The sequence below is a fragment of the Panthera onca genome, chromosome E2 (genome assembly GCF_046562875.1).
Source record: "Panthera onca isolate mPanOnc1 chromosome E2, mPanOnc1 haplotype 2, whole genome shotgun sequence".
Taxonomy (NCBI): Eukaryota; Metazoa; Chordata; class Mammalia; order Carnivora; family Felidae; genus Panthera; species Panthera onca.
Window position 1 is genome coordinate 49,309,462 of NC_138353.1, and position 23,125 is coordinate 49,332,586.

The 23,125-nt window shown below is 40.2% G+C and overlaps 1 protein-coding gene across 3 annotated transcripts; it reads left to right on the plus strand.

Moving 5' to 3' along the window:
• The first annotated feature begins 1,520 nt into the window (after nt 1–1,520).
• Nucleotides 1,521–22,708, plus strand: ZFP1 (ZFP1 zinc finger protein). 3 transcript variants are annotated; one of them, XM_078438990.2, is made up of 4 exons: nt 1,521–1,718; nt 6,842–6,900; nt 17,922–18,048; nt 19,617–22,707. In XM_078438990.2, exons 2-4 carry the CDS (start codon nt 6,886–6,888, stop codon nt 20,690–20,692), a joined length of 1,218 nt encoding a protein of 405 aa, XP_078295116.1. In that variant the 5' UTR covers nt 1,521–1,718; nt 6,842–6,885; the 3' UTR covers nt 20,693–22,707. The 3 variants fall into 3 exon arrangements, with proteins under 3 accessions (XP_078295116.1, XP_078295117.1, XP_078295118.1); XM_078438991.1 differs by lacking the exon at nt 1,521–1,718 and adding an exon at nt 1,979–2,358; XM_078438992.2 differs by lacking the exons at nt 1,521–1,718; nt 17,922–18,048 and having other exon boundaries at nt 19,617–22,708.
• Nucleotides 22,709–23,125: the final 417 nt, after the last annotated feature.

A 23,125-nucleotide genomic window follows, 5' to 3' on the forward strand; every position in this document is an offset into this window, starting at 1 on the left:
GGTTCCGAGCTGTCAGCATAGAGCCTGATGCGGGCCTCAAACTCACAAACCGTGAGATCATGACCAAGCTGAAGTCAGACGCTCAACTGACCGAGCCACCCAGGGGCCCCTCTCATGCATATTTCTAAGTGAAAGAAGCTAATCTGAAAAGGTACATACTATATGATTCCAACTATTCTAAATTATGCATACCTAAAAATATCAGTGTTTTCCAGGGGCTCAGGGAGGGGGAGGAGGGATGTATGGTGGTGTATACATGTCATTATATATTAGAGTAAACCCTAATGTAAACTATACAGACTTTGGGTGATGTGTCAATGTACATTTCATTATAACAAATGTACCACTCTGGGAGGGAATATTGATAGTGGATGAGCCCATGTATATGCAGGGGCAGGTGGTATATGCAATATGCAATTTTTCCTCAAATTTTGCTGTGAACATAAAACTGCTTTTAAAAATAAAGAAAAAAGTTGGGGCACCTGGGGGTGGCACAGTCAGTTAAACTTCTGACTCTTGATTTTGGCTCAGATCATGATTTCACATTCATGAGTTGGAGTCCGTGTCAAGCTCCATGCTAACAGTGCAGAGTCTGCTTGGGATTCTCTTTCTCTCCCTCTCTGCCCCTCCCCTGCTTGCCCGTCCCCTGCTTGCCCCTCCCCTGCTTGCCCGTGTGCCCACACACGCGCGTGCGCAGACACATACACACGCAGACACACACACACACACACACACACACACACACACTCTCTCTCTCTCTCTCTCTCTCTCTCTCTTAAATTAAAACAAAATTTTTAAATTAAAAAATAAGCTAGTTACAGCACATGATATCTTTAGGGTAAATTTTATTTTTTAAGATTTTATTTTTAAGTAATCTTTACGTCCAACAAGGGGCTCAAGCCTTTAACCCCGAGATCAAGAGTCACGTGCTCCGCAAGCGCCTCTGATCAATTTTATTTTTATTTTTTAAAAATATTTTTAACGTTTATTCACGTCTTGAGAGACAGAGCGTAAGTGGGGGAAGGGGAGAGAGAGAGGGAGACACACAATCCGAAGAAGGCTCCAGGTTCTGAACTGACAGCACAGAGCCCAACGCGGGCCTCGAACTCACAGGCCTTGAGATCATGAACTGAGCTGAAGTCTGACGCTTAACGGACTGAGCCACCCAGGCGCCCCATGGTCAATTAGATTTTTAAAAAGTGAGAAAGGTATGCACTTAATGTTACATACGGTTATCTTTGAGAAATTAGAATAGATACTTGCTTTTATTTTATACATATTTTCTAATTTAAATACGTTATCATGGATTACCTACCTAATCTTTCAAAGTCAGGTTTGTTTTTTTTTAATTTGGGAAGAGGTGGTTGTAATCCATAACCCTTGCTGCGGTAAATGGACCGTCCAGGCCAGGGATTATTTTAGCCTCATGCCACCCGCTAAACTAAATGAAGACTTTCCAGAGAGTCCCTACAGCGGGGCCCCAAAGACTTATGGGAAGTGTAGTCCCGAGGTTGGATGAACCACCCCTCAGAGGACCCTGGGACGGCTAGCAGCCCTTGCATCTGCGCCTGTGCAGTGCTGCGAGCGCGCCGGTGGCTGCCCTTCCCCCACCTCCTGCCGCGAGTGGGTGACAGGGCCCCGGTCTCCGCGCATCTTCGCTGACCGGCGCCGTGACCTGGCTTGGCACTGAGCCACAAGTGGAGGCCGTGCCCCTCCAGGTATGAGGGGGGGCTGCCATGCAGCTACGCGAGGGCTGGGGGCCGCGGAGGAGGAGATGAGGGATGGGCTCCTGTCCGCGCAGGGTGGGAGCCCAAACTTCAGCGACTTGCAGACGTCGGTGACCCTCGGGGCGGTGTCCGGGGCCGCCCCGCGCCGTCCTCCGCACGGGGCTGGCGGGGCCCGCCTGGCCGGACGTGCGGGGGCGGGGACGGCGGCGAGGGAGGGCGGCGGCGAGGGCTCGCCTTCCTCCCTTTGTCAGGAGAAGCGCCTCCGACCGGCCGCCAGCGTCTCCTGTCGCGCGGGAGCGAGTCCGGAAGCCCCGGCGGGTGCGCGCGTGACCAGGCCCCGCGGGCGCGGGGCGAGGCCGGGGGCGGGGCCGCACACACCTGGCGGCGCCCGGAAGCCGCGTGCAGAGTGCCCGAGCATCACCTGGTGCCGGGAGGAATGAAAGCCCCAGCAAGTTTCCCGATGCACGCGGCGTACCAGAGGAGACCTCTGACCTCTTTGCGAAAGCCTTTTCGGCTAAGTGTTCCTCTAATCCTCACACCTAGCCTGTGACGTCGCTAGTATCTCAGTTGCAACTGAAGGAAAAACCGGAGGCTCAGATGGGTGGAGTACCCGAGCCTCCCGGTATTTTGTGTAAGTGGCACATGTTTTTTCATTTTCCTTTTGATTTTGTTCCCTGATAGTTTTGCCTTGCAGGCGTTTTGAATTAATTTGTAGTTGAATTTACTGCTCTTCTCTTTTATGGCACTCAGAAGCCTTTTACCACTTTGAGATTACGCAAGTTGATTTATGATTTCCACTGGTACTTTAGAATTATTCGCATTAAAAATCTGCCAATACTTTTATTATGATCCGATTAATGGCTGCATTTAATTGGGGAGAATGGACACCTTTATGATGTTGGATCATATTGTAGGCCATCCCAGTGTTCAAGCCCTGTTTTGTCTCCCTTAAGTGCACTTTATAATCTTTATAGAAGTTTGTCATTTAAAAAAAAGGTTATCATTTTTATTTATCCTTATGTAGTGTATTGTTGAAAATGTAATCATTTTTCCATCATTTCATATTTTTTCTCTTGTATTTGTTGATATTTTCCACTGTTCTTATTTTGTATATTTGGGATTTCTCCCCCTTTTTGTTTTTGTCTCCTTAATTAGCATAGCTAATGGTTATCTATTATTTAAAAAAATGTTTTTAAGTTTATTTATTTTGAGAGAGACAGAGACAGCATGAGCAGGGGAGGGGCAGAGAGAGAGAGAGAGAGAGAGAGAAAGAGAAATCCCACACAGGCTCTGCCCTGTCAGCACAGAGCCAGACACAGGACTTGAACTCACTAACCCACACTAACTGTGAGATCATGACCTGAGCCACAATCAGGTCTCACACCAGGCTTAACCAACTGAGCCACCTGGGTGTCCCTCTATTTTTATTATTAAAGAATAACTCTTTAATATCTGTAGCATCTGTAGTAGTGTCTCCTCCATCATTTTTGATAATGGTAATTAATGCCCTCCTTTTTTTTTTTCCCCTTTTGGTCAGTATGGCTAGAGGTTTATCAATATTATTGATCTTTTCAAATAACCAGGTTTTGGTTTTATGGAATTTCTCTATTGTTTTTCTGTTTTGAGGGATTTTTTTAAATGTTTATTTGTTTATCTTGAGAGACAGAGTATGAGAGTGCATGGTTGGGGCGGGGGAGAGAGAGAACCCCAACAGGCTCCACCCTGTCAGCGCAGAGCCCCAAGTAGGGCTCAAACTCACAAATTGTGAGATCATGACCTGAGCTGAAGTCAAGAGTCAGATGCTCAACCTGCTGAACCAGCCAGGTACCCCCCTGTTTTGAGTTTTATGGATTTCTATGCTTAACTTTATTATTTCCTTCCTTATGCTTGATTTGGGTTTAACTAATTAATTAATTTTTTTTCTGCTTTCTTAAGGTGGAAACTGCAATAATTGATTAAAATCTTTCTTTTCTAATACAGTTTAATGCTATAACTGTTTGTAGTTACAGTTAATGTAGGTAATAATTTAATGCCATAATACTACTTTAGTTATATCCCTCAAATTTTGGTATGTTGTGCTTTCATTTCTATTCAGTTCTATGGGTTTTTTAAACTTGTGACTTCCTTTTTCAACCCTTGGTTATTTAGAAATTTGTTGTTTAATTTCCAAGTATTTGGAAAGAAGGAATTAACAAATCTCTTTCTAGTAATTGATTTCTAGTTTAAGTCTATTTTCACCAAAGAATACACTTTGTTACAAATTTCATTTCTTTAGAATGAAAGGTTTGTTTTGTGGCCAAGAATATGATCTATCTTGGGAATTTTTAATATATAATTTAATGACTATTGTGCTGCTGGTGGTGGAGTCTTCTATAAATACAAAATGAGTCAGGGTGGTTGATAGCGTGGTTCTATTCTTCTATATCCTTACTGGTTTTCTATCTACCTGTTTTGTCACTGAGAAAAGAGTATTGATGTCTCCAACTATGATAAATTCACTCCAATTGTGAATTTATCTGTTTTTTTTTTTCTTTCAGTTCTGTCAATTTTTGCTTCTTGTATTTTGAAATGCTTTTGTTAGGTACATATACATTTAGGATTGTTATGCCTTCTGGCCATTTGACACATTCACCAGGTGTTGTTTATCACAGTGACGTTATGTAATATCACTCTATTTCTGGTAATATTCTGAAGTTTACTTTGATATTAATATAATCACTCTCTCTTGGTTAGTGTTTGCAAGGCATATCTTTTTTTTCATCCCTTTACTTTTGATCTAGCTATGTTTTTATATTTCAAACAAACCGCTTATAAACAGTTAAAAGCAGTTGGCCTTCCTTTTTTTTATCCAGTTTGACAACCTCTATCATTTAATTGGTGTTTTATACCAGTTATTAAGATGGTTCAATTATGGGGCCCCTGGGTGGCTCAGTCGGTTGAGCTGCCGACTTCGGCTCAGGTCATGATCTCACAGCTCATGAGTTCGAGCCCAGCATCAGGCTCTGTGCTGACAGCGCGGAGCCTAGATCCTGCTTCAGATCTGTGTCTCCCTCTCTCTCTGCCCCTAACCCACTTGCATTCTGTCTCTCTCAAAAGTAAATAAACATTAAAAAAAAAAAGATGGTTCAATTAAAATCTACCATCTTGCTAGTTTGTTTTCTACTTGTCCTGGTTGGTCTTCATTCGTATTTAACTCTTTTTCCAACTGCTTTTGTATTAGTTGGTACTTTTATGATTTCATTTTTTTCCTCTACTATTAGCTTATCACTTATACCCCTTTAAAAATTTTTTTTGTTGTTGCCCTGGCATTTACAATACAAATCTGGAGTTAATCACAGTGGACCTTTAAGTAATATTTTACTGCTTTACGTGTAATATAAGATCTTTATAATAATATACTCTCCAATTTCATCATCCCATCTTTTGTACTATCATATGTTGTAGTTTTACATATGCCGTAAGCCCACAAAACTTAACGGGCTATTTTTTGACAATCATTTGTCTTTTAGAGTGATTAAAAGTAAGAAGGTTTTCTTTAGAGTCATCTTTATTTTAAGCATTCCCATAGATCTTTATTTCTTGTGTAGATCCAGGTTTTTGTCTGGTATCATATTCCTTCTACCTGAAAAACTACTTTAAATATTTCTTCTAGTGCAAGTCTACTGGTAATGAATTCTGTTTTTGTTCAAAAAGTTTTGATTTCACTTTCATTTTTTGAAGGATGTATTTGCTGGGTATAGAATACTGGGTTGATAGTTGACCTGCTTTTTTTTTTTTTTTTTTTTTTTTTTTTAAGTACTTCAGGGGCACCTGGGTGGCTCAGTTGGTTAAGTGTCTGACTCTTGATTTCGGCTCAGGTTATGGTCGCAGTTTGAGAGCTCGAGTCCTGCATTGGGCTCTCTGCTGACAGTGAAGAGGCTACTTGGAATTCTCTCTGGCCCTTCCCTGCTTGTTCTCTCTCTCTCTCTCTCTGTCTCTCTCTCTCTCTCTCTCTCTCAAAATAAAGAAATAAACTTAAAAAAATAAATAAAAAATAGGGGTACCTCGGTGGCTCAGTCATTTGAGTGGCCAACTCTTGATTTTGGCTCAGGTCGTGATCTCACAGATCATGAGTTTGAGCCCTGCACTGGGCTCTGCACTGACAGCATGGAGCCTGCTTGGCATTATCTGTCTTCCTCTCTCCCTGTCCCTCCTCTGCTCTTGCTATGACACACTCCCAAAAATAAATTAAATAAATAAATACACACACACATACATACATACATACATACATACATACATACATACATACATACTTTAAAGATGTCACTGCATTGTCTTCTGGCTTGTATAGTTTTTGATGAGAAATTGACTGTGATTCTTTATGTAGTTCCTCTATATAATGTGTCATTTTTCCCTCTGGCTACTTTCCAGACTTTTTATTTAACCTTGGTTTTCAGTGGTTTGAATATGATGTCTTACATATTTGTTTGGTTTGGTATTTATTCAGTTTAGATAAACTATTTAAGTTTCTTAGATCTATAGTTTGATATCATTATTTTTTAAAAATCCTCAATCATTATGTCTTCAAATACCTCTTCTGTCCCATTCTTGATTGTCTTTTTGGGATTCCAATGACATGTTTGTTAGGCCATTTGATATTGAACTATAGTCTTTGGATTCTCTATTTAATTTTTCATTCTACTTTGTTTTTATGTTTCATTTTGGGTAATTTTTTGCTTTCTTTTCCATTTGATTTTTTCTTGCAGTTTTCATCTTTTCTGAAATTTCCCATTTATTTATGTTGTCCACCTTTTCCATTAAAGCTTCTAAAATATAAATCATAGTTATTTTAAATTCTCTGTCTGATAATCATCAGTTGAAGTTTGTGTTGATTGCTTTGTCTCTTGATAGTGGGTTGTCTTAGTTTGGCCTTTTCTGGTGTCTCGTAATGTTTGATTGAAGGTAAGTGTTGCCACCATGATTGTTTAGGTCCCTTCTGAAGAGGGCAAGGGACTCTCCCAGTAGGTGGTGTTTTCCCAAATGATGTGTAAGGATTTGTAAATAAGTCATTGTAGGAGTTCCAAAGCAAGTCACATCATTAATAACAGTATCTTCCTTTTTCTGTCTTTCAGTTCGGCCTTCATAGTTCTCAGCCTTTACCCCAAAACTACAAAAAATGAACAAATCCCAGGTGAGTTGTTTTTCCCAATTTTGTTTTTTCAGTGCATTTGAGGAAGTTTATAAGGACCAAGAAAATGAAATATAAAGGCAGAGATGAGCAAAACTTAAGGAAAATGTAGTAAGAATAATTGATCAATACCAGCAGCCAAAAAGCAAACCAAGTTAATTGTCTTGAATTGATTATGAGTGGCATCTCTTTCGTTCTCTGATATCAGGTCTGAGTAAATTTTATGGACCTTCATACAGATGGTGTTTTGGACAACATCCCCAGAAACGATGGGTTTATCAGTTTGTCTCTGGTTGTTTTGTATAGCATTCTTCACTGCAAATGCAGGATTTTGTGTGTATCTTACTTTTTCAGTCAAATTAGGATGCCAAAAAACTCAGTAAATATCTGGGTGTGTATTAAATTCTCCCCCCAGACCTCCACAATACCATTACTTTCATGAGTAGCTTTCATGAGTAGCTTTACTGTCATTACTTTCATAAGTAGCTTTCTTTTTTATTTACTTTTTATTATTTTTTAAAATTATTTTTTAATCTTTATTTGTTTTTGAGAAAGAGAGAGACAGCATGTGAGCAGGGGAGGAGCCGAGGGAGAGGGAGACAAAGAATCTGAAGTAGGCTCCAGGCTCTGAGCTGTCAGCACAGAGCCTGATGCAGGGCTCGAACTCACGAACTATGAGATCATGACCTGAGCCGAAGTCAGACACTCAACTGACTGGGCCACCCAGGCGCCCTAGACTTTTTATTATTTTTTTAATGTTTGTTTATTTTTGAGAGAGAGAGAGTGTGCGTGCGTGCCCATGCGTACGAGCTGGGAAGAGACAGAGAGAGGAAGACATAGGATCCGAAGCAGGATCTGCACTGTCAGCACAGAGCCTGATGTGGGACTCGAACTCACAAACTGTGAGATCATGACCTGAGCTGAAGTCAGACGCTTAACCAACTGAGTCACCCAGACTCCCCACTTGAGTAGCTTTTCAGAGTTTATATGTACATATTTACATGAGTACAAATACAGGTTATTATAGGAAGCATATTAATCATGCTGATTTGTTTATATGTGTTTTGTTTTTAATTAATAGACTTCATTTTTTAGAGCAGTTTGAGTTTACAGATGTGAGTGAAAAGTACAGGGTTTTTGTGTATTCCTTCATTCCTTCCACACACACAGCTTACCTTGTTATTAACATCTTGCATTAATGTGGTACACCTGATGCTGTTCATGAGCCAATATGAACACTTTAAAATCTGTAGCTTACATTAGGTTTTATTCTTGGCGTTGTATGTTCTGTGGATTTTGACAAATACATAATGACACGTACCCACCATTGAAGTTTCATACGGTATAGTTTCCTGCTCTAAAAATCCCCTGTGCCTCATCTATTCATCCTTCCCGCCCCACCCGCTCAGCCCCCACCTCCCTGAGCCCCTGGAAATTGGTGATCATTTTAACTGTTTGCATAGGTTTGCCTTTTCCAGAATGTCATATAGCTGGAGTCATACAGTGTGTAACCAGTAGTTTTTTTCACTTAGAAATATGCATTTGAGGTTCTTGTATATCATTTCATGGCTTGATAGCTCATCTTTTTTTACCACTGAATAATATTCTGTTGTGTGGATGTACCACCATTTATTTATCCACTCACCTATTGAATGGCGGCTTCCGAGTTTTGACAATTATGGATAAAGCTGCTACAAACACTCACGTGCAGGGTTTTGTGTGCGGATAAAGTCACTTATTTAGGTAGGTACTGAGGAGCGTAACTGCTAGATCGTATGGTAGGAGTAGGTTTGGTTTTGTGAGACACTGCCAAAATGTCTTTCAAGGTGGCTGTGCCATGTGGCACCCGCACGGGCAGTGAGTGAGAGTTCTGCTCCACATCCTTGCCAGCGTTTGGTGCTGCCGGCGTGGTGGATTCTGGCCGTTCTCGTAGGTGTGCAGCAGTATTTCATTGTAATTTATAGTTCCTTAATGACATGATGTCGAGTATCTTTTCATATGTTTATTTTCCATCTCTGTATTTTCACTGATGAGGTGTGTTGTAAGGTCTTTAACCCATTTTTAAATCAGGTTGTTTTCATATTGTTGATTTTTAAGAATTCTTATGTATATATTTTGGATACCATTCCTTTATCAGGTATGTGTTTTGCCAAGATTTTCTCCCCATCTGTGCCTTGTCTTTTCATTCTCTCAATTTTGTATTTTTATCACTCAGTAACATATCCGAAGTCTTTCCGTAAAAGAACTTAGCGTTTCCTTATTATTTTATTGTGTAATGAACAGAGTATATAAGGCATTGTAATACTTTCATGTGCATCATAACAATATGTGTAACAAATATGTGTGCATTAAAGAATAATAAGAAAATGGGCACCCATGTACCTTACCCAAGTTAAGAACTAGAACATTCTCAGGGCGCCTGGGTGGCTCAGTCGTTAAGCGTCTCACTTTGGCTCAGGTCATGATCTTGTGGTTCGTGAGTTCAAGCCCTGCATCAGGCTCTGTACTAACAGCTCAGAGCCTGGAGCCTACTTTGGATTCTGTGTCTCCCTCTCTCTCTGCCCTCTACTGCTCACATTATCTGTCTGTGTCTCAAAACTAAATAAACATTAAAAAAAAAATTAGAACATTCTCTGTTCTTGATGATACATTCTCCCATTGAATCATCCTAGTAGGTATCCTCTATCTTGACATTTTTGTCAATTACTCCCCTGCTTTTCTTTTTTTTTTAAATTTTTTAAAAATGTTTTTTTATTCATTTTTGAGAGAGTATGAGTGGGGGAGGGGCAGAGAGAGAGGAGACACAGAATCAGAAGCAGGCCCCAGGTTCAGAGCTGTCACAGAGCCTGATGTGGGGCTCGAACCTACAGACCGTAAGATCGTGACCTGAGCCAAAGTCAGATGTTCAACCAACTGAGCCATCCAGGCGCCCCTCTTTCTTTTCTTTTTTTTTTTTTTTTTTTAAATTTTTTTTTTTTTCAACGTTTTTTTATTTATTTTTGGGACAGAGAGAGACAGAGCATGAACGGGGGAGGGGCAGAGAGAGAGGGAGACACAGAATCGGAAACAGGCTCCAGGCTCCGAGCCATCAGCCCAGAGCCTGACGCGGGGCTCGAACTCACGGACCGCGAGATCGTGACCTGGCTGAAGTCGGACGCTTAACCGACTGCGCCACCCAGGCGCCCCTTCTTTTTTTTTTTTTAAAGTTTATTTATTTTGAAAGAGAGCAGGCAGGAGAGGGGCAGAGAGAGAGAGACTCTGTGCTGATAGCACAGAGACTGATGTGGGGCTCGATCCCACAAACTGTGAGATTGTGACCTGAGCCAAAATTAACAGTCGGATGCTTAACTGACTGAGCCACCTAGGTGCCCCTCCCCTGCTTTTCTTAAAGATTTTACCACTTATCTACATACATGCCTCATCAACATAAAATTTAGTTTTGAGAAACTGTAACTGGAGTTTATATTGCCTTGTGTTACATAATTTTCTTTCTGATCGGTGGAGTTCTCTTTTCTTTTGCTTCCAGACCCTAAGATTTAAGATGTCCTTATATGCACCCATGTTCCCTTTTGTCAAGACTTGGGTTGTTTTGTTCTGTTTTAATCGCTGTTTATTTTAAAGTTTTATTAGCCAGTATTAACCAAAGAGAGATGAAACCACGCATGCATTATTGGTGATAGTCTAAAATGATACCGCCTTACTGGGGAAGCAGTGTGTCAAAAGTTATCCAATAAGCATAAGTCTGGTTGTGTCCTGCAATTTTGCTGGTATTGGATAAAGGTTTCTAGGAGAAGATGAGCTGAATACAGTCTCTGAGTCAGTCTGGCTTCAGCTTTTCTGAGAATTTCCAAAAATTCCATTGGGAGAAGTCATTGGCAAGGTCATGAGAAACATAGGAAAACATAGGGCTCACATGGTTGGCCTATCTGGCAGGGTCAAAGTGTGAATCAGGTATTGAATGTCTGGTAGAAATAGAATTAAACCAGGTGGTTGCCTGTATTCGCTGCTTCTTAGCCTAGTGGTAGCTGCCAACTGTCAGGAGTCCATCAAAGCAGGACGCTTGTGTAAGGTGGAGTGTCATCTGATGCAGGGCAGCCTGGTGTGGAAGGTAGAAGTAGGAGATGTCACCAGCACATGTTGAAAACAAGTCAGACTGAGTGCAAATAAGAAACTGGGCCAGGCTCACCCAGGCATTGTGCCCTCGGGTTAAAAAGGTGGTCCCGTGGCAGTAGGCTTTTTGTGTATGACGGCCCTCAAAATGCCTGCTTTTGAGTTGCACTCAAAAGCAGTCGTACCCATGTACGACAAGCAGTTTGGTATCAATAGACAACCCTGCCACCCTGCAGTCTCTTTCGAACTCCTGGGGATTTCCTTCAGCTCTGGTATCGATCTTTTGTTTGCCTCTTCCCATGTCTTTGTCTTTTTTGGGGTCACTGTTGTTTTATTGGCGTACCTTTTTTAGTATCTTCTTAAGAAAGGGTACGGGAGAACATTTTTTTAGGCTTTACGTTTCTGAAAATATCTTCATTCCATTGTGATACTTGCTTGATGGATAGTATGAATGTGGATTTGTCCATCCGTTGCTCTGGTTCTGTCAGTTTTTGCTTAATGTAATTTGAAGCTGTGTCATTGAGCGCATGCACATTTATGATTGTTCTGTCTTCCTGACGGACTTACCCTTCTGTCATTTTGGAATCCTCCTCTTTATCTCTGGCAATATAAATATAGCCACATCTCCCTTTTTATGATGAGGTGGTGTATTTTTTAAGTGGCTTCTGTAGGGATTATAGCTTATATACTAATCACCTTGAATTAATGTTATACCACCTCAATATGGTCCAAGAACAGTATACAGTATATTGCGGTGAATTCTTGCAGCTTTTATTTGTCTCTATACGCCTTTTGACCTTTGTTTTGAAAAATGTTTTTCCTGGGGATAGAATTCTAGGGCTTCTTTTTTCCGTAAGTATGTTAAAGATAACGTTCTGTTTTTATCTCACTTCTGTGGTTTCTGTTAAGAAATGAGTCTTCACTTTTATTGTTTTTCCCTGAAGGAAAGGAATCTTTTTCTTTTGGCCACTTGCAAGATACTCTGTTTTTTTCTGGCGCTCACCAGTTCGAGTGTGATGTGTTTAGGTATAATTGTCTTTACATTTATTCTGCTTGGGCTTTATTAAGTTTCTTAGATTTGTGGTTGATGCTATTTGCCATATTGGGGGAAATTCTTAGCTGTTATATCTCAAATATTGCTTCTGTCCCATTTTTTTTCTCCACCTGTGAGACTACACATTATATATTTTTTGTTTTTAGCATTTTAAGCAATAGTATATTAGACTTTTGGGCCATACTTCACATTTCTTATGTTTTGACTTTTCCCCCATTTTTTTCTCTCTGCTTTAGTTTGGATATTTTCTTATTGGCCTGCCTTCGAGTGCACACTTCTTCTGCTGAATCTAATCTGCTATTAAGTCTATACAGCGTGTTTTAAACTTTAGTTGAAAACGCTTTTTGCAGTTCTGTAATGTCCATATGCTTCCCTTTTGTAGATTCCAGTTCTTTGTTGAAATATTCCCATATTTTCATCTACATTATTCATCTTTTTCTCTGTATTTTTTTTTCCTCTTACGTAAACTCACAACCCCAAGATCAAGAGTTACACTCTGCTGACTGAGCCAGCCAGGCGCCCCTCTCTGTATTCTTTAGCATATTACTTTACAGTTAATCTGAAGTCTTGTGTACTAACTCTAACCTACGGATTCTCTCTACATATGCTTTTGACTGTTGATCTCTTGTTTATTGTTTTATTGTGCTATTTTGGTTTTTCACGTGTCTAGTCATTTTTGTTTGTATGGTAGACATGTATGACACACACTTCTGCTCTGAAGAATGTTACGTTTTGTTTTGCCAATAATTTAACTGTCTGGCAGAACAAAATTGTTGCCCTCTACTAATTCTCCTAGAGGCTTTCCCTCCTACTTGCACATAATTAGGAACCACCCAAAGATCTGAGGTGAATTTTTATGCAGAATTTTAGAGCCCCTTCTCTATGCCTTCTTTACCTTCATTACTTTGCCCCCGTATCTCAGTTGCTTTGCAGACCCAAATGCTAATTTTTCTTTTTTCAATGTAGCAACAGTGCCGCTTGCTACTTCAGTTCTATTTCTCTGCGCTACTGTTTAAAAATCACCTTTAGGGACATTTATGCTGTATATAGAATTCAAGATTGATATATTTCTTTCTTTCAGCATTTTTATCATCGTTGGTAATGTGGGCCTCCCATCATGTTCACTGTTCTTTCACTAATTGTAGCCATGCAGTGGTTGCTAATACCTGCAAGTTGTTATATGTATTTGTCCAGCTTTTATTGTTTTCCTCTCTCGGAATTTTGAAGTGATCGCTTTTTAGTGTTGTAGTCATGAAGTACAAAGGCCTTTCTACCTATCAGAACGTGACCTTTTAGTTGTCTCCTGAAACTTGTAGAATTTGCTCTTTGTATCCACTGTTTTCATTTTTTTCTGATGATTTGTGTTTTAATTCCTGTTTGCATGACAGTTCCTAAGATAGTTCTTCTCACCTTTTTTTGGTTTGATTTTGTGAAGTGTGAAAATGCAGAGAAATACAAATGAAAATGGATTAGGCTGAGCTATATGAAATAGCAGTGTTTGTATGTACAACAGTTGCCTGTCAGTAATTTCAGTATGGCCCAACCTAATAACTGTCAACCTATTACAGTATCCAAGTCAAGACTGAACATCTTGGCTTATTTGCTTCCATACACTATGTGTATTGAAGGCTGTTAGGTTGCACAATTCACACATGAATTCTGTCTCTTCCGCTTTCTCACCATCATGGTTCTGACCTCCCTTAGCAGGCTCCCACTCCTGGCATTAAGTCACCTTATTCAATGCTAAAATCCTGTTGACCATTAAAGATTGTTTCCTCACTTTAGAGGTGGCCAATATTGTAAGTTTTGTGCAGGTCTGTCCATTTCTTTTCATATTTTTTACACATTAAATAGAATTGATAGAATTTGGGGTCATGATATATACATATTCTTGGAATTCTGTTTTCACTAATTTTTTTAATGAATTATTAATGTTCCTGTGCTAGCTTTTCTGTACCTTTTATTTTAAGGCTTTGTTATTTAAGTTTGCGTCTTTTTTTTTGAAGACTTGTCTGAAGTCTTTTTTTTTTTTTAAAGACTTGTCTTGACCTTTTATTAAATGTTTATTCTATTTTATTTTATTACTGGTTTTCTTCTTGTCACTTTGAGCATTTTTCTTCTTCTGGTGTGTCAAACTATATTTTTATATTTCTTTTAAAGGTTTAACTTACTCTTTTTTAGCTTATATTTTAAACAAAACTTAAAAAGCTAATCACGATTTATATTTTCCTTCCAAACAAAATACTTTCTCTGTGTCACAACTCCCAGGTTTCTGGCATCCAAAAATTAGTTTCAGCTAATTATTTAATACCTCCTTCCCAGAAACATCCCATATATACGTATTTTAATAACTTATTTTGCTGACTTATTTGCTCCCTGATGCTTTTTATGTCCAACTGATTCTTGCTAGGTTTGTCTTCTTTATGGTTCACGTCGTTTTACAGCAGTAAAAAAAAGCTAGCACTTATGTGACATTTACTATGCAGTAGTTGTCATTTTAGATCAGGCTGTTAAACTATGTCCATGAGCCAGATGGCATTCTGCCTTCCTTTTATATGGCTCACAGCTAAGAGTGGTTTTTACATTTTTTTAATGGCTATGAAAAAAATCAAAATAGTATTTCACGATGTGAAAATTACATGAATTTCACATTTCATTGTCCAGGAATCAGGCTTTTTTGGAACATAGCCGTGCCTGTGTGTTTGCGTATTTCCTGTGCCTGCTTTCACAGTGCAGTGGCAGACTTGATTGGTTGTAGTTGAGACTACATGTGGTCTGCGGAATCTAAAATATTTACTACTTGGCCCGTTGTAGAAAGTTTGCCAACTCATATTCTAGCATTTTCAGTACTTTGAAGATACTCTGTTGTTTAATGGCTTACATTGTTTCTGTGGAAAAATCAGCTAGCAGTTTTATTGTGCCCTTTTAGGCAGTGCCTCCTTTTTCTTTTGGGATTTTTAACAGTTTTGTGATGATGTGCATAATGTGATTGCATTTGTTCTTCTTGGGGTTAATGGTCTTCTGTGGTCTGAGGAGAGTTGTTTTGGAAAATCTTAAAAAATCTAACATCCAGAGGGGAGAGTAGAAGGAATAAGACACTTTTAACAAAAGAAAGCAAAATGATTGCCACAAGAGATACAAACAAAATACTCCAGGGTTTAAAACTGAATAGGAACTCACAATAAGGAAGGATCGCATCTAAGTGTGATGTAAGATGTGATCTTACTGGGAAGACCTTTGCTTAGAGAGGAAAGCCATGGGAAAGAGGGATGGAAAAGAAATCTGGTGTTGAAAGCTGGGCTAGCGGTTAGTTTATCAGTTTTCAGGAGGTAATGAATAACCACGTCTAATCAAGGTACACATTAAAAAAAAACATTTTTGACTTCTCTTTTCATATTACAATGGGTTAATCAGGATGTAACCATCGTAAGTCAAGGAGGATCTAATAGTTGGACGAGTTGAGGGAGGGGTATTAAGAAATGGTCTGTTTAGATGTCAGATATGCTTAGCTCTACCTCTCTTCATGACCATAGGCTTTCTGGCCAGAACACCACATTCCTTCCAGATGGAAACTGTATACTGTCTTGGCAAAAGTTTTTGAAGTCTGTCATGCTTGACATCTAATGCTGTGGTATCAGAACTGTGTTTCATCAAGTTTTTGAGTTTTTTGTTTGTATGGAGTATGGAAAATGAGAATATGGACATTTTTCGTATTTGATGGTAGAGTCATTTCTAAATTATTATAACTTGAGTCCAAGTAATGTGCCACGGGTTTCTCCCCCTGTTGGTCTGGCAGCCATACAGAAGTTCTTACTGCATCTATCATTTGGCCCGGTGGATATAAAGAAAATCCACGTAGTCGTCTTTCAGGCCAAGAAGTAGAAAGTAGCCAGGACTCTTGAAGCTCTTGTGAAATCCTCACTGTGTAGCTGGAACTCGTTCATTTTTGTTGCTTTATAATACTCAATTATTTTAGCATACCGTGAGAAATCCATCTGTTGATGAGCAGTCGTTTTTCTGGCTTTGGGGGCCTATGTAAAATTTAACTGGGAACATTCTTTTTTATTGATTTTTCATTTTTTTTTAACATTTTCATCTTTGAGAGGCAGAGAGAGACAGAGCATGAGTCGGGGAGGGGCAGAGAGAGAGAGAGGGAGACACAGAATCGGAAGCAGGTTCCAGGCTCTGAGCTGTCAGCACAGAGCCCGACGTGGGGCTTGAACCACAAACTGTGCGATCATGACCTGAGCGGAAGTCAGACGCCTAACTGGCTGAGCCACCCAGGCACACCTGATTTTTAATTTTTTATGGAGATAGAATGACATAGTATTAGTTTTATGTGTACCACGTTATGATTGGATAATTCTATATATTGCTAAATGATGAGAGGAAGTCTGGTAAACATCCATCACCATATATATTATAATTTTTTTTTTTAACTGTAATGAGAACTTTTAAGATCTGTTCTCTTAGCAGCTTTCAAATACGCGATACGGTATTGTTAATTGTGATTACCACACTGTACATTACATCCCTATGTTGTATTTATTTTAAAACTGGATGTTTATACCTTTTGATCCCCTTTACCCCATTTAGCTCATTCCCCACCCTGACAACCAGTCTGTTCTTTGTATGCATGAACTTGGTTGTTTTGGTTTTTGTGTTTTGTTTTAGATTCCACATACAGGTGAGATGATACAGTATCTGTCTACTGCACTTAGCATGATGTCCTCAAAATCCATTCATGTCGCAAGTGGCCAGATTTTCTCTTTTATGGCTAAGAAATACTCCGTTGTGTATATATGCCACATATTCTTTATCTGTTTGTCTATTATCGGACGCTTAAGTCTCCCTATCTTGGCTATTGTAAATAATGCTGTAGTGAACGTGGGTGTGCATAGATCTTTTCAAGTTAGTGTTTTTATTTTCTGCGGATAAATACCCAGAAGTGAAATTGTTGGATCATGTGATAGTTCTATCTTTTGAGGAACCTTCACAGTGTGTTCCCAAGTGGCTGTATCAGTTTCCCTTTCCACCAGCAGTGCACCAGCGTTCTCTCCATATCCTCACCAACGTTTGTGATCTCTTGTTGATAACAGCCATTCTAACAGATGTGAGGTAATCTCTCATTGTGATTTTGATTGGCATTTCTCTAGTGATGTGCTGAGCATCTTCTCTTGACTCCGTTGGCTGTATGTAGGTCTTCTTAGGAAAAACGTCTGTTCAGATGTTCTGCCCATTTATTAATTGGATTGTTTTATCAGATGATTTGCAAATATTTTATCCATTTAGTTGGGTGCGTTTTCATTCTGTTGGTGGTTTCCATTCTGTGCAGGTGCTTTTTGGTTTGATATAGTTCCATTTGTTTATTTTTGCTTTTGCACCATTGGTATGGCTTGGATATGGTAGAGAGATCTCTACTTACGTCTGACATTTTGCCTGGTAATTGGAAGTTCGTCTGCTGCCTTTAAATATTTAAAGGTTTAATTAACTCTTTAATAATGTCTGACTTGATACCCCCCAACACGAATATCTAGGAGTATCATCTTTGTCCAGATAACATTAAATACTGTGTATTTGTTTACCTATTTATCTTCCTCTACATATTTTCAGAGAGAAACAGTATTTTATTAATCTTAGATACCTGTTCTATATGGCAAGTGCCAGAGCTCTAGGGGATCTACATAAATGTTTAATTTAGAAACATATTTTTTGGAAACATGAGAAAACAGTGAAGATGTACAGTCGGCGTCCTATGTAGATTTTACAAGGTAAGAATAAATTTTCACATAGCCTTCCTCCATTGCCAAATGCTGATCATTTCAGAACGAACAGCCATCTGAGCAATATGCCGTTTCAGGGATCGGTTTCGTTCACCGATGTGACTGTGGACTTCACTCAGGAGGAATGGGAGCAACTGGACCCCTCACAGCGGATCCTTTACATGGACGTGATGCTGGAGAATTACAGCAATTTACTCTCAGTGGGTAAGCACAGCTTTTAGTGCAGCTCCGTGTCGGCCTAGCATCTGTGTCCTTGCTCACTTACCAAAAATTCTGCGCTTTTGAATTACTGCCATGTGGTTGTGGTCTGCGGCTTCAGGTGTTAAAGCCGAGAGACAGTGGAGACGCTGAAGTTCTACCTTCTTGATTTGGGGGATTTCTGAAGTCTAAGCAGTTAGCAGCTGTGTTCCGCCGTCAAGTTCTCTGATATTGTCGAGCCAGATGTGATTTTCAAGTTGGAACAACAGCAAGAGGTGTAGATAGCGTAGTAAGAACGGTCAGGTCAGAACTTTCTGGGGAAGGTGTCAAAAGAGGGAAGGAGCATCAGAAGCCAATCCACGCAACATCCTAGGGGTCATGAATAGGTTGAACTATTTTCAAATATTTTTTAAGGATCAGTTTTTCAGATCCTTAAACCTTAAAAGATGGCCAATACCAGATGATTCCTCAGATATCAAAATCCTACCTCCAACTATCGTCTGTCTCTGCTTAACATTTTTTGTTGAACTTTTATATTTTTCTCTCACACTTGACCCTTGACATTTACCTAACCTGTCTTAAACCTTTGTGATTAGCTGCTCTTTCATTCGTATTCCCAGTTTGCCAGAATGGTGACTTTGATATTTTAGGTGATGGAATTGGTGTAATAGATTCTTCTTTAGTCTAAGAGTGATGCATTGTCCTAGACACAAATGCCAGCAAGATCACCAGAGTCAGGAATGTCAAGGCTGGGTCAGTCTGATCCTTAAGATTGCTTCCGATAACAGCAGCGCCAAGACCTGTTTAGAGAAGAGATCGAACACATTAGAAGGAAAAAAATAAGGTGTTTCAATGGAAAAAAGTAAAACACATGATTCTGTCACAAGGATCTTGAACCCTTGGATTTATTTTCCATTTCCTTCAGACTATGGGTTCTGGATCTTGTCATCCATTTGCAAAAGTTGTACATGAGATTTGGATCTTGGCGGGAGGATTATGTCTGCAGACCTGTGAGGAGCATTGCTGTTAGCAAGGTGTGTGGCTTGCAAGAGCAGAGGAGAAAAAAATGGGAGAGAGACTAGGAGTGTGGAGAGGAAGTGCCCGTCTGACCACAGCAATTCAGAGCCTAAGTGGCGGTTGCTAAACTCAGATCTGCCCAGGCTGTTGCTGTTCCCTTCGCATCTTCGTCCGCTTGTTCTCTTGGTCTGTGCTGACTGTTCCGTGTCCCTGAGGACACGCTGAACCTCCTGCATCCCTCGACTTGCCAGCTTGCCTACGTCATTTGTGCCCTGTCTGCTGCCCTGTGTTTTTATTTCACTTTACCTTTTAAGGTCGTTCTGTAATCTGGCAGTGCTACTCGAGTCCATTGTCAGCTTCCATTCTTTTTTTGCCACAGGATTTTTTGGTCTTTCCAAGCTTAAGAACTAGGCAAAATTTGCAATGGAGACTTCTTAATCCTGGAAGCCCGGATCCCACACACAGAGACAGCCCTACGATGGAACATTGGTGGAGACTTCACATTCTCTAACATGGCAGGAAGGGGCTGACAGCGTGTCTCGTGTGCTCTTTCCTAGAGGTGTGGAAAGCTGACGACCAGATGGAGCGGGACCCCAGCAACCCAGATGAGCAGGCGAGACCATTTATCATTTTTAAGAACCAAACCCCAATTGAGGAAAGAGGTAATCTCTTTGAAAAAACATTTAATCTGAGCACAGATTTTGTTTCCTTAAGGCAAGTACCCTATAAATACGACTTATATGAAAAAACCTTGAAGTCTAATTCAGACTTACTTAATGGTAATAGAAGCTATATAAGAAAGAGAGCTGATGAGTGTAATGGATTTGGAAAAGCACTCCTCTATCTGAAGCAAGAGAAAACCCATCACGGGTTGGAATACTCTGACTATAATAAAAGTGGGAAAGTCTTTAAAGAAGCCATTTTTAAACATCAGAAAATACGAAATTTGGTACAACCTTTTATTTGTAATTACTGTGACAAGGCTTTCTCCTTTAAGTCACTCCTCATTAGTCACAAGAGAATACACACTGGAGAAAAACCTTATGAATGTAACGTGTGTAAGAAAACCTTCTCCCATAAGGCAAACCTCATTAAACATCAAAGAATTCATACGGGGGAGAAACCCTTTGAATGTATTGAATGCGGAAAAGCTTTCACCCACCAGTCAAACCTCATCGTTCACCAGAGAGCACATATGGAGAAGAAGCCCTATGAGTGCAGTGACTGTGGCAAGACATTTGCCCAGAAGTTTGAACTTACTACCCATCAGAGAATTCATACAGGAGAACGACCCTATGAGTGTAACGAATGTGCGAAAACCTTCTTCAAAAAGTCCAACCTCATTATACATCAGAAAATTCACACGGGGGAGAAACGCTACGAGTGCAGCGAATGTGGAAAATCCTTTATCCAGAACTCACAACTGATCATACACATGAGAACTCACACGGGAGAGAAACCCTATGAATGTACCGAATGTGGCAAGACATTCAGCCAGAGGTCAACCCTGAGATTACATTTGCGAATCCATACAGGAGAGAAACCATACGAGTGTTCTGAATGTGGGAAGGCCTTCAGCAGGAAGTCCCGACTCAGTGTCCATCAGAGGGTTCACGTGGGGGAAAAGCCCTGAGACTGCAGCTAGCTTGTTCTGTGGAAAAACCCGAACCCTTCCAGTGGGGGACAGACCGCACAAAGGTACTGAAGGAACGTGGAAATGCGGGGGGGATACAATCCATCAAATCAAAACACAGGTAAAAACAGGATCCCCTGAGAACAGCCTCATACCCAAAGTTAGATACGCTGCCCAGCTAAAGCGTACATCCAGTTGTAAATAGACACGCGTAGTCCTGTTACAGTGAGCTTTTTGAAATCTTGAATTATTCTGGGCAGCAGCATAAAGGATCTGCAGGCCATACCCCGGGAGTTGAGTGGCTGTGTATGAGATTATGCCCCAAAACACAAATCTTGTCTTACATCTATACATGTAAATTTAACACAGTCACTGGGAGTTGGAAATTCTTGTCCTCTGATAGGACATGAGTAAGATTTTCCATACTAAACACCACGTGTCTTTCAGTACCTTTACAACCCAGTACGCATTCCACATGAACTAGGTCACAGTTTTAGTAGCGTGTAGCTTATGTTTTCTCCTGCTACTTGCTGGCATAGGTAAGTTGGTCGGACCGTCGTTATTCAGCTGCCTCTTCAATAAACAGAAGACAATGTTGAAGGTTTAACTTGCTTCGGAGGTTGCTAAAAGCATTCTTCACATCAATATATAAGTGAGAGATAATTAAGAGGGGATTTAGGGAGTGAAAGACCACTGTGGGCTGTCACTCAGTGTAGGCACCACAGCTGGAGAGAGTGCCCACGTCCCTCGTGCGCAGTTCCTTTGCAGTGGGGTGTTTACATACAAATGCATGTCTTTTAACATACTGTGTAACCCATAAACTACTTGTGCTTTTTTTTGTGTTCTCCTGTTTCTCTTAATATTTTATGGATTGTCTTAACAAAAAGTAGGATGTGTATGTGGTTCACAAATGTTACATTTCAGAGACTTCAGAGAAGAAAATTAAATGTCTTAGTGCTTTTTCAAATGTCCACGTGCACAACCCACTTTAAAAATGCATTTTTGCCACATCCTGTTTAAAGGAGGCATTTTCACTCCCTGGGTTTCACTGTCATCAGCCAGAAGCATTTCCCTTTGGAACCTGAGTAAAAGTTAAGCCTTTCTTTTAAAGGTTCACACACACTTTTAAGTTAGACTTTTCAGTGATCTCTCCAGATGTGTTTAACAACCTAAAAAAACTTCTTGCCTAACTCAGCGGTAAAGTATCTTACTATTGACTTCAGATTCCCAAGTTCCTCTCCCTGTCAGTCATGAATCACACACTAGAATTGTCACTGGGAACTGGCCTTTCTTTTTCCTTGTTTTTGAATATCATTGATGTGCTGTGACCACCCATGAATGTGAGTGACTTTCTGAACAGATTCACCGAACATCTATAGTCCAGTAAGTTTGTCTTTCTCAAATTGTCATCTTGTCTACTACTGGCAAGGAAGCAGGGAAGAAGATTCATCTCACACACTGCTGTTAGAAATGTAAGTTGCGACTCTGTCTCTGAACATCAGGAATATGTGTAGCCTTCAGGGCACCTGGGTGGCTCAGTTGGTTAAGCATCGACTCTAGGTTTCTGCTCAGGTCATGATCTCACAGTTCGGGAATTCGAGTCCCGCATTGGGCTCCACCCTGACAGCATGGAGCCTGTTTGGGATTCTCCGTGTCTCTCAGCCCCTTCCCTGCTTGTGCTCGCTCTCTACATAAACATTTAAAAAATATATACATACTCTTTAATCCAGGAGTCTCACTCCTGGGGATCTATCCCTAAGAAAAAATAAAGTGCCAGTACTTAAGATTATATGTTTATCAATGTATATTGTATTTTTTGATAAGGACAAAAGAAAATGTGAACAACCATCACTAAGAGAATGATTGAATAAACTGCAGAAAAATATGCCATGGCTGGCTGGTGTTCCATGGAAAAGAATGTGTAGGAGCAGATGCCTCCACATCAGATTGGGGGGGTGGGGGGAGGTTGTGTGTACACCATGTTTTTAAAATAAAGGTCTAAAAACCTTACATGTATGTATATCTGTGTGTATTTTTATTAATTTATGGACCTGGAGAATAGCATTCTCCTATATCAACATAATTACCATTAAGTCCAATGGAACATTGCTCATGTATTCCTCGGTCCCTAAGTTAACCCTCATTTATACTAAAACAATACGCTAAGTCATCATGCAGCTAAGTAATTAACATTAGTTAACGCCATAACACAAGGCAGGTTCCCTTCCTCCATAACAAACAGCTCTGTGCTGTTCTCCAGCTCTAGCTTTCATAGCTGTATGCTGTGTGTGAGGCTGTGTTCTCCATGAAAACCTGTATTTGGCATTCATTGTTCACACAACGAAACCGTTCACACACACACAAAAATAGTAAAGACAGACACCTGGGTGGCTCAGTCGGTTAAGCGTCCAACTTAGCTCAGGTCACGATCTC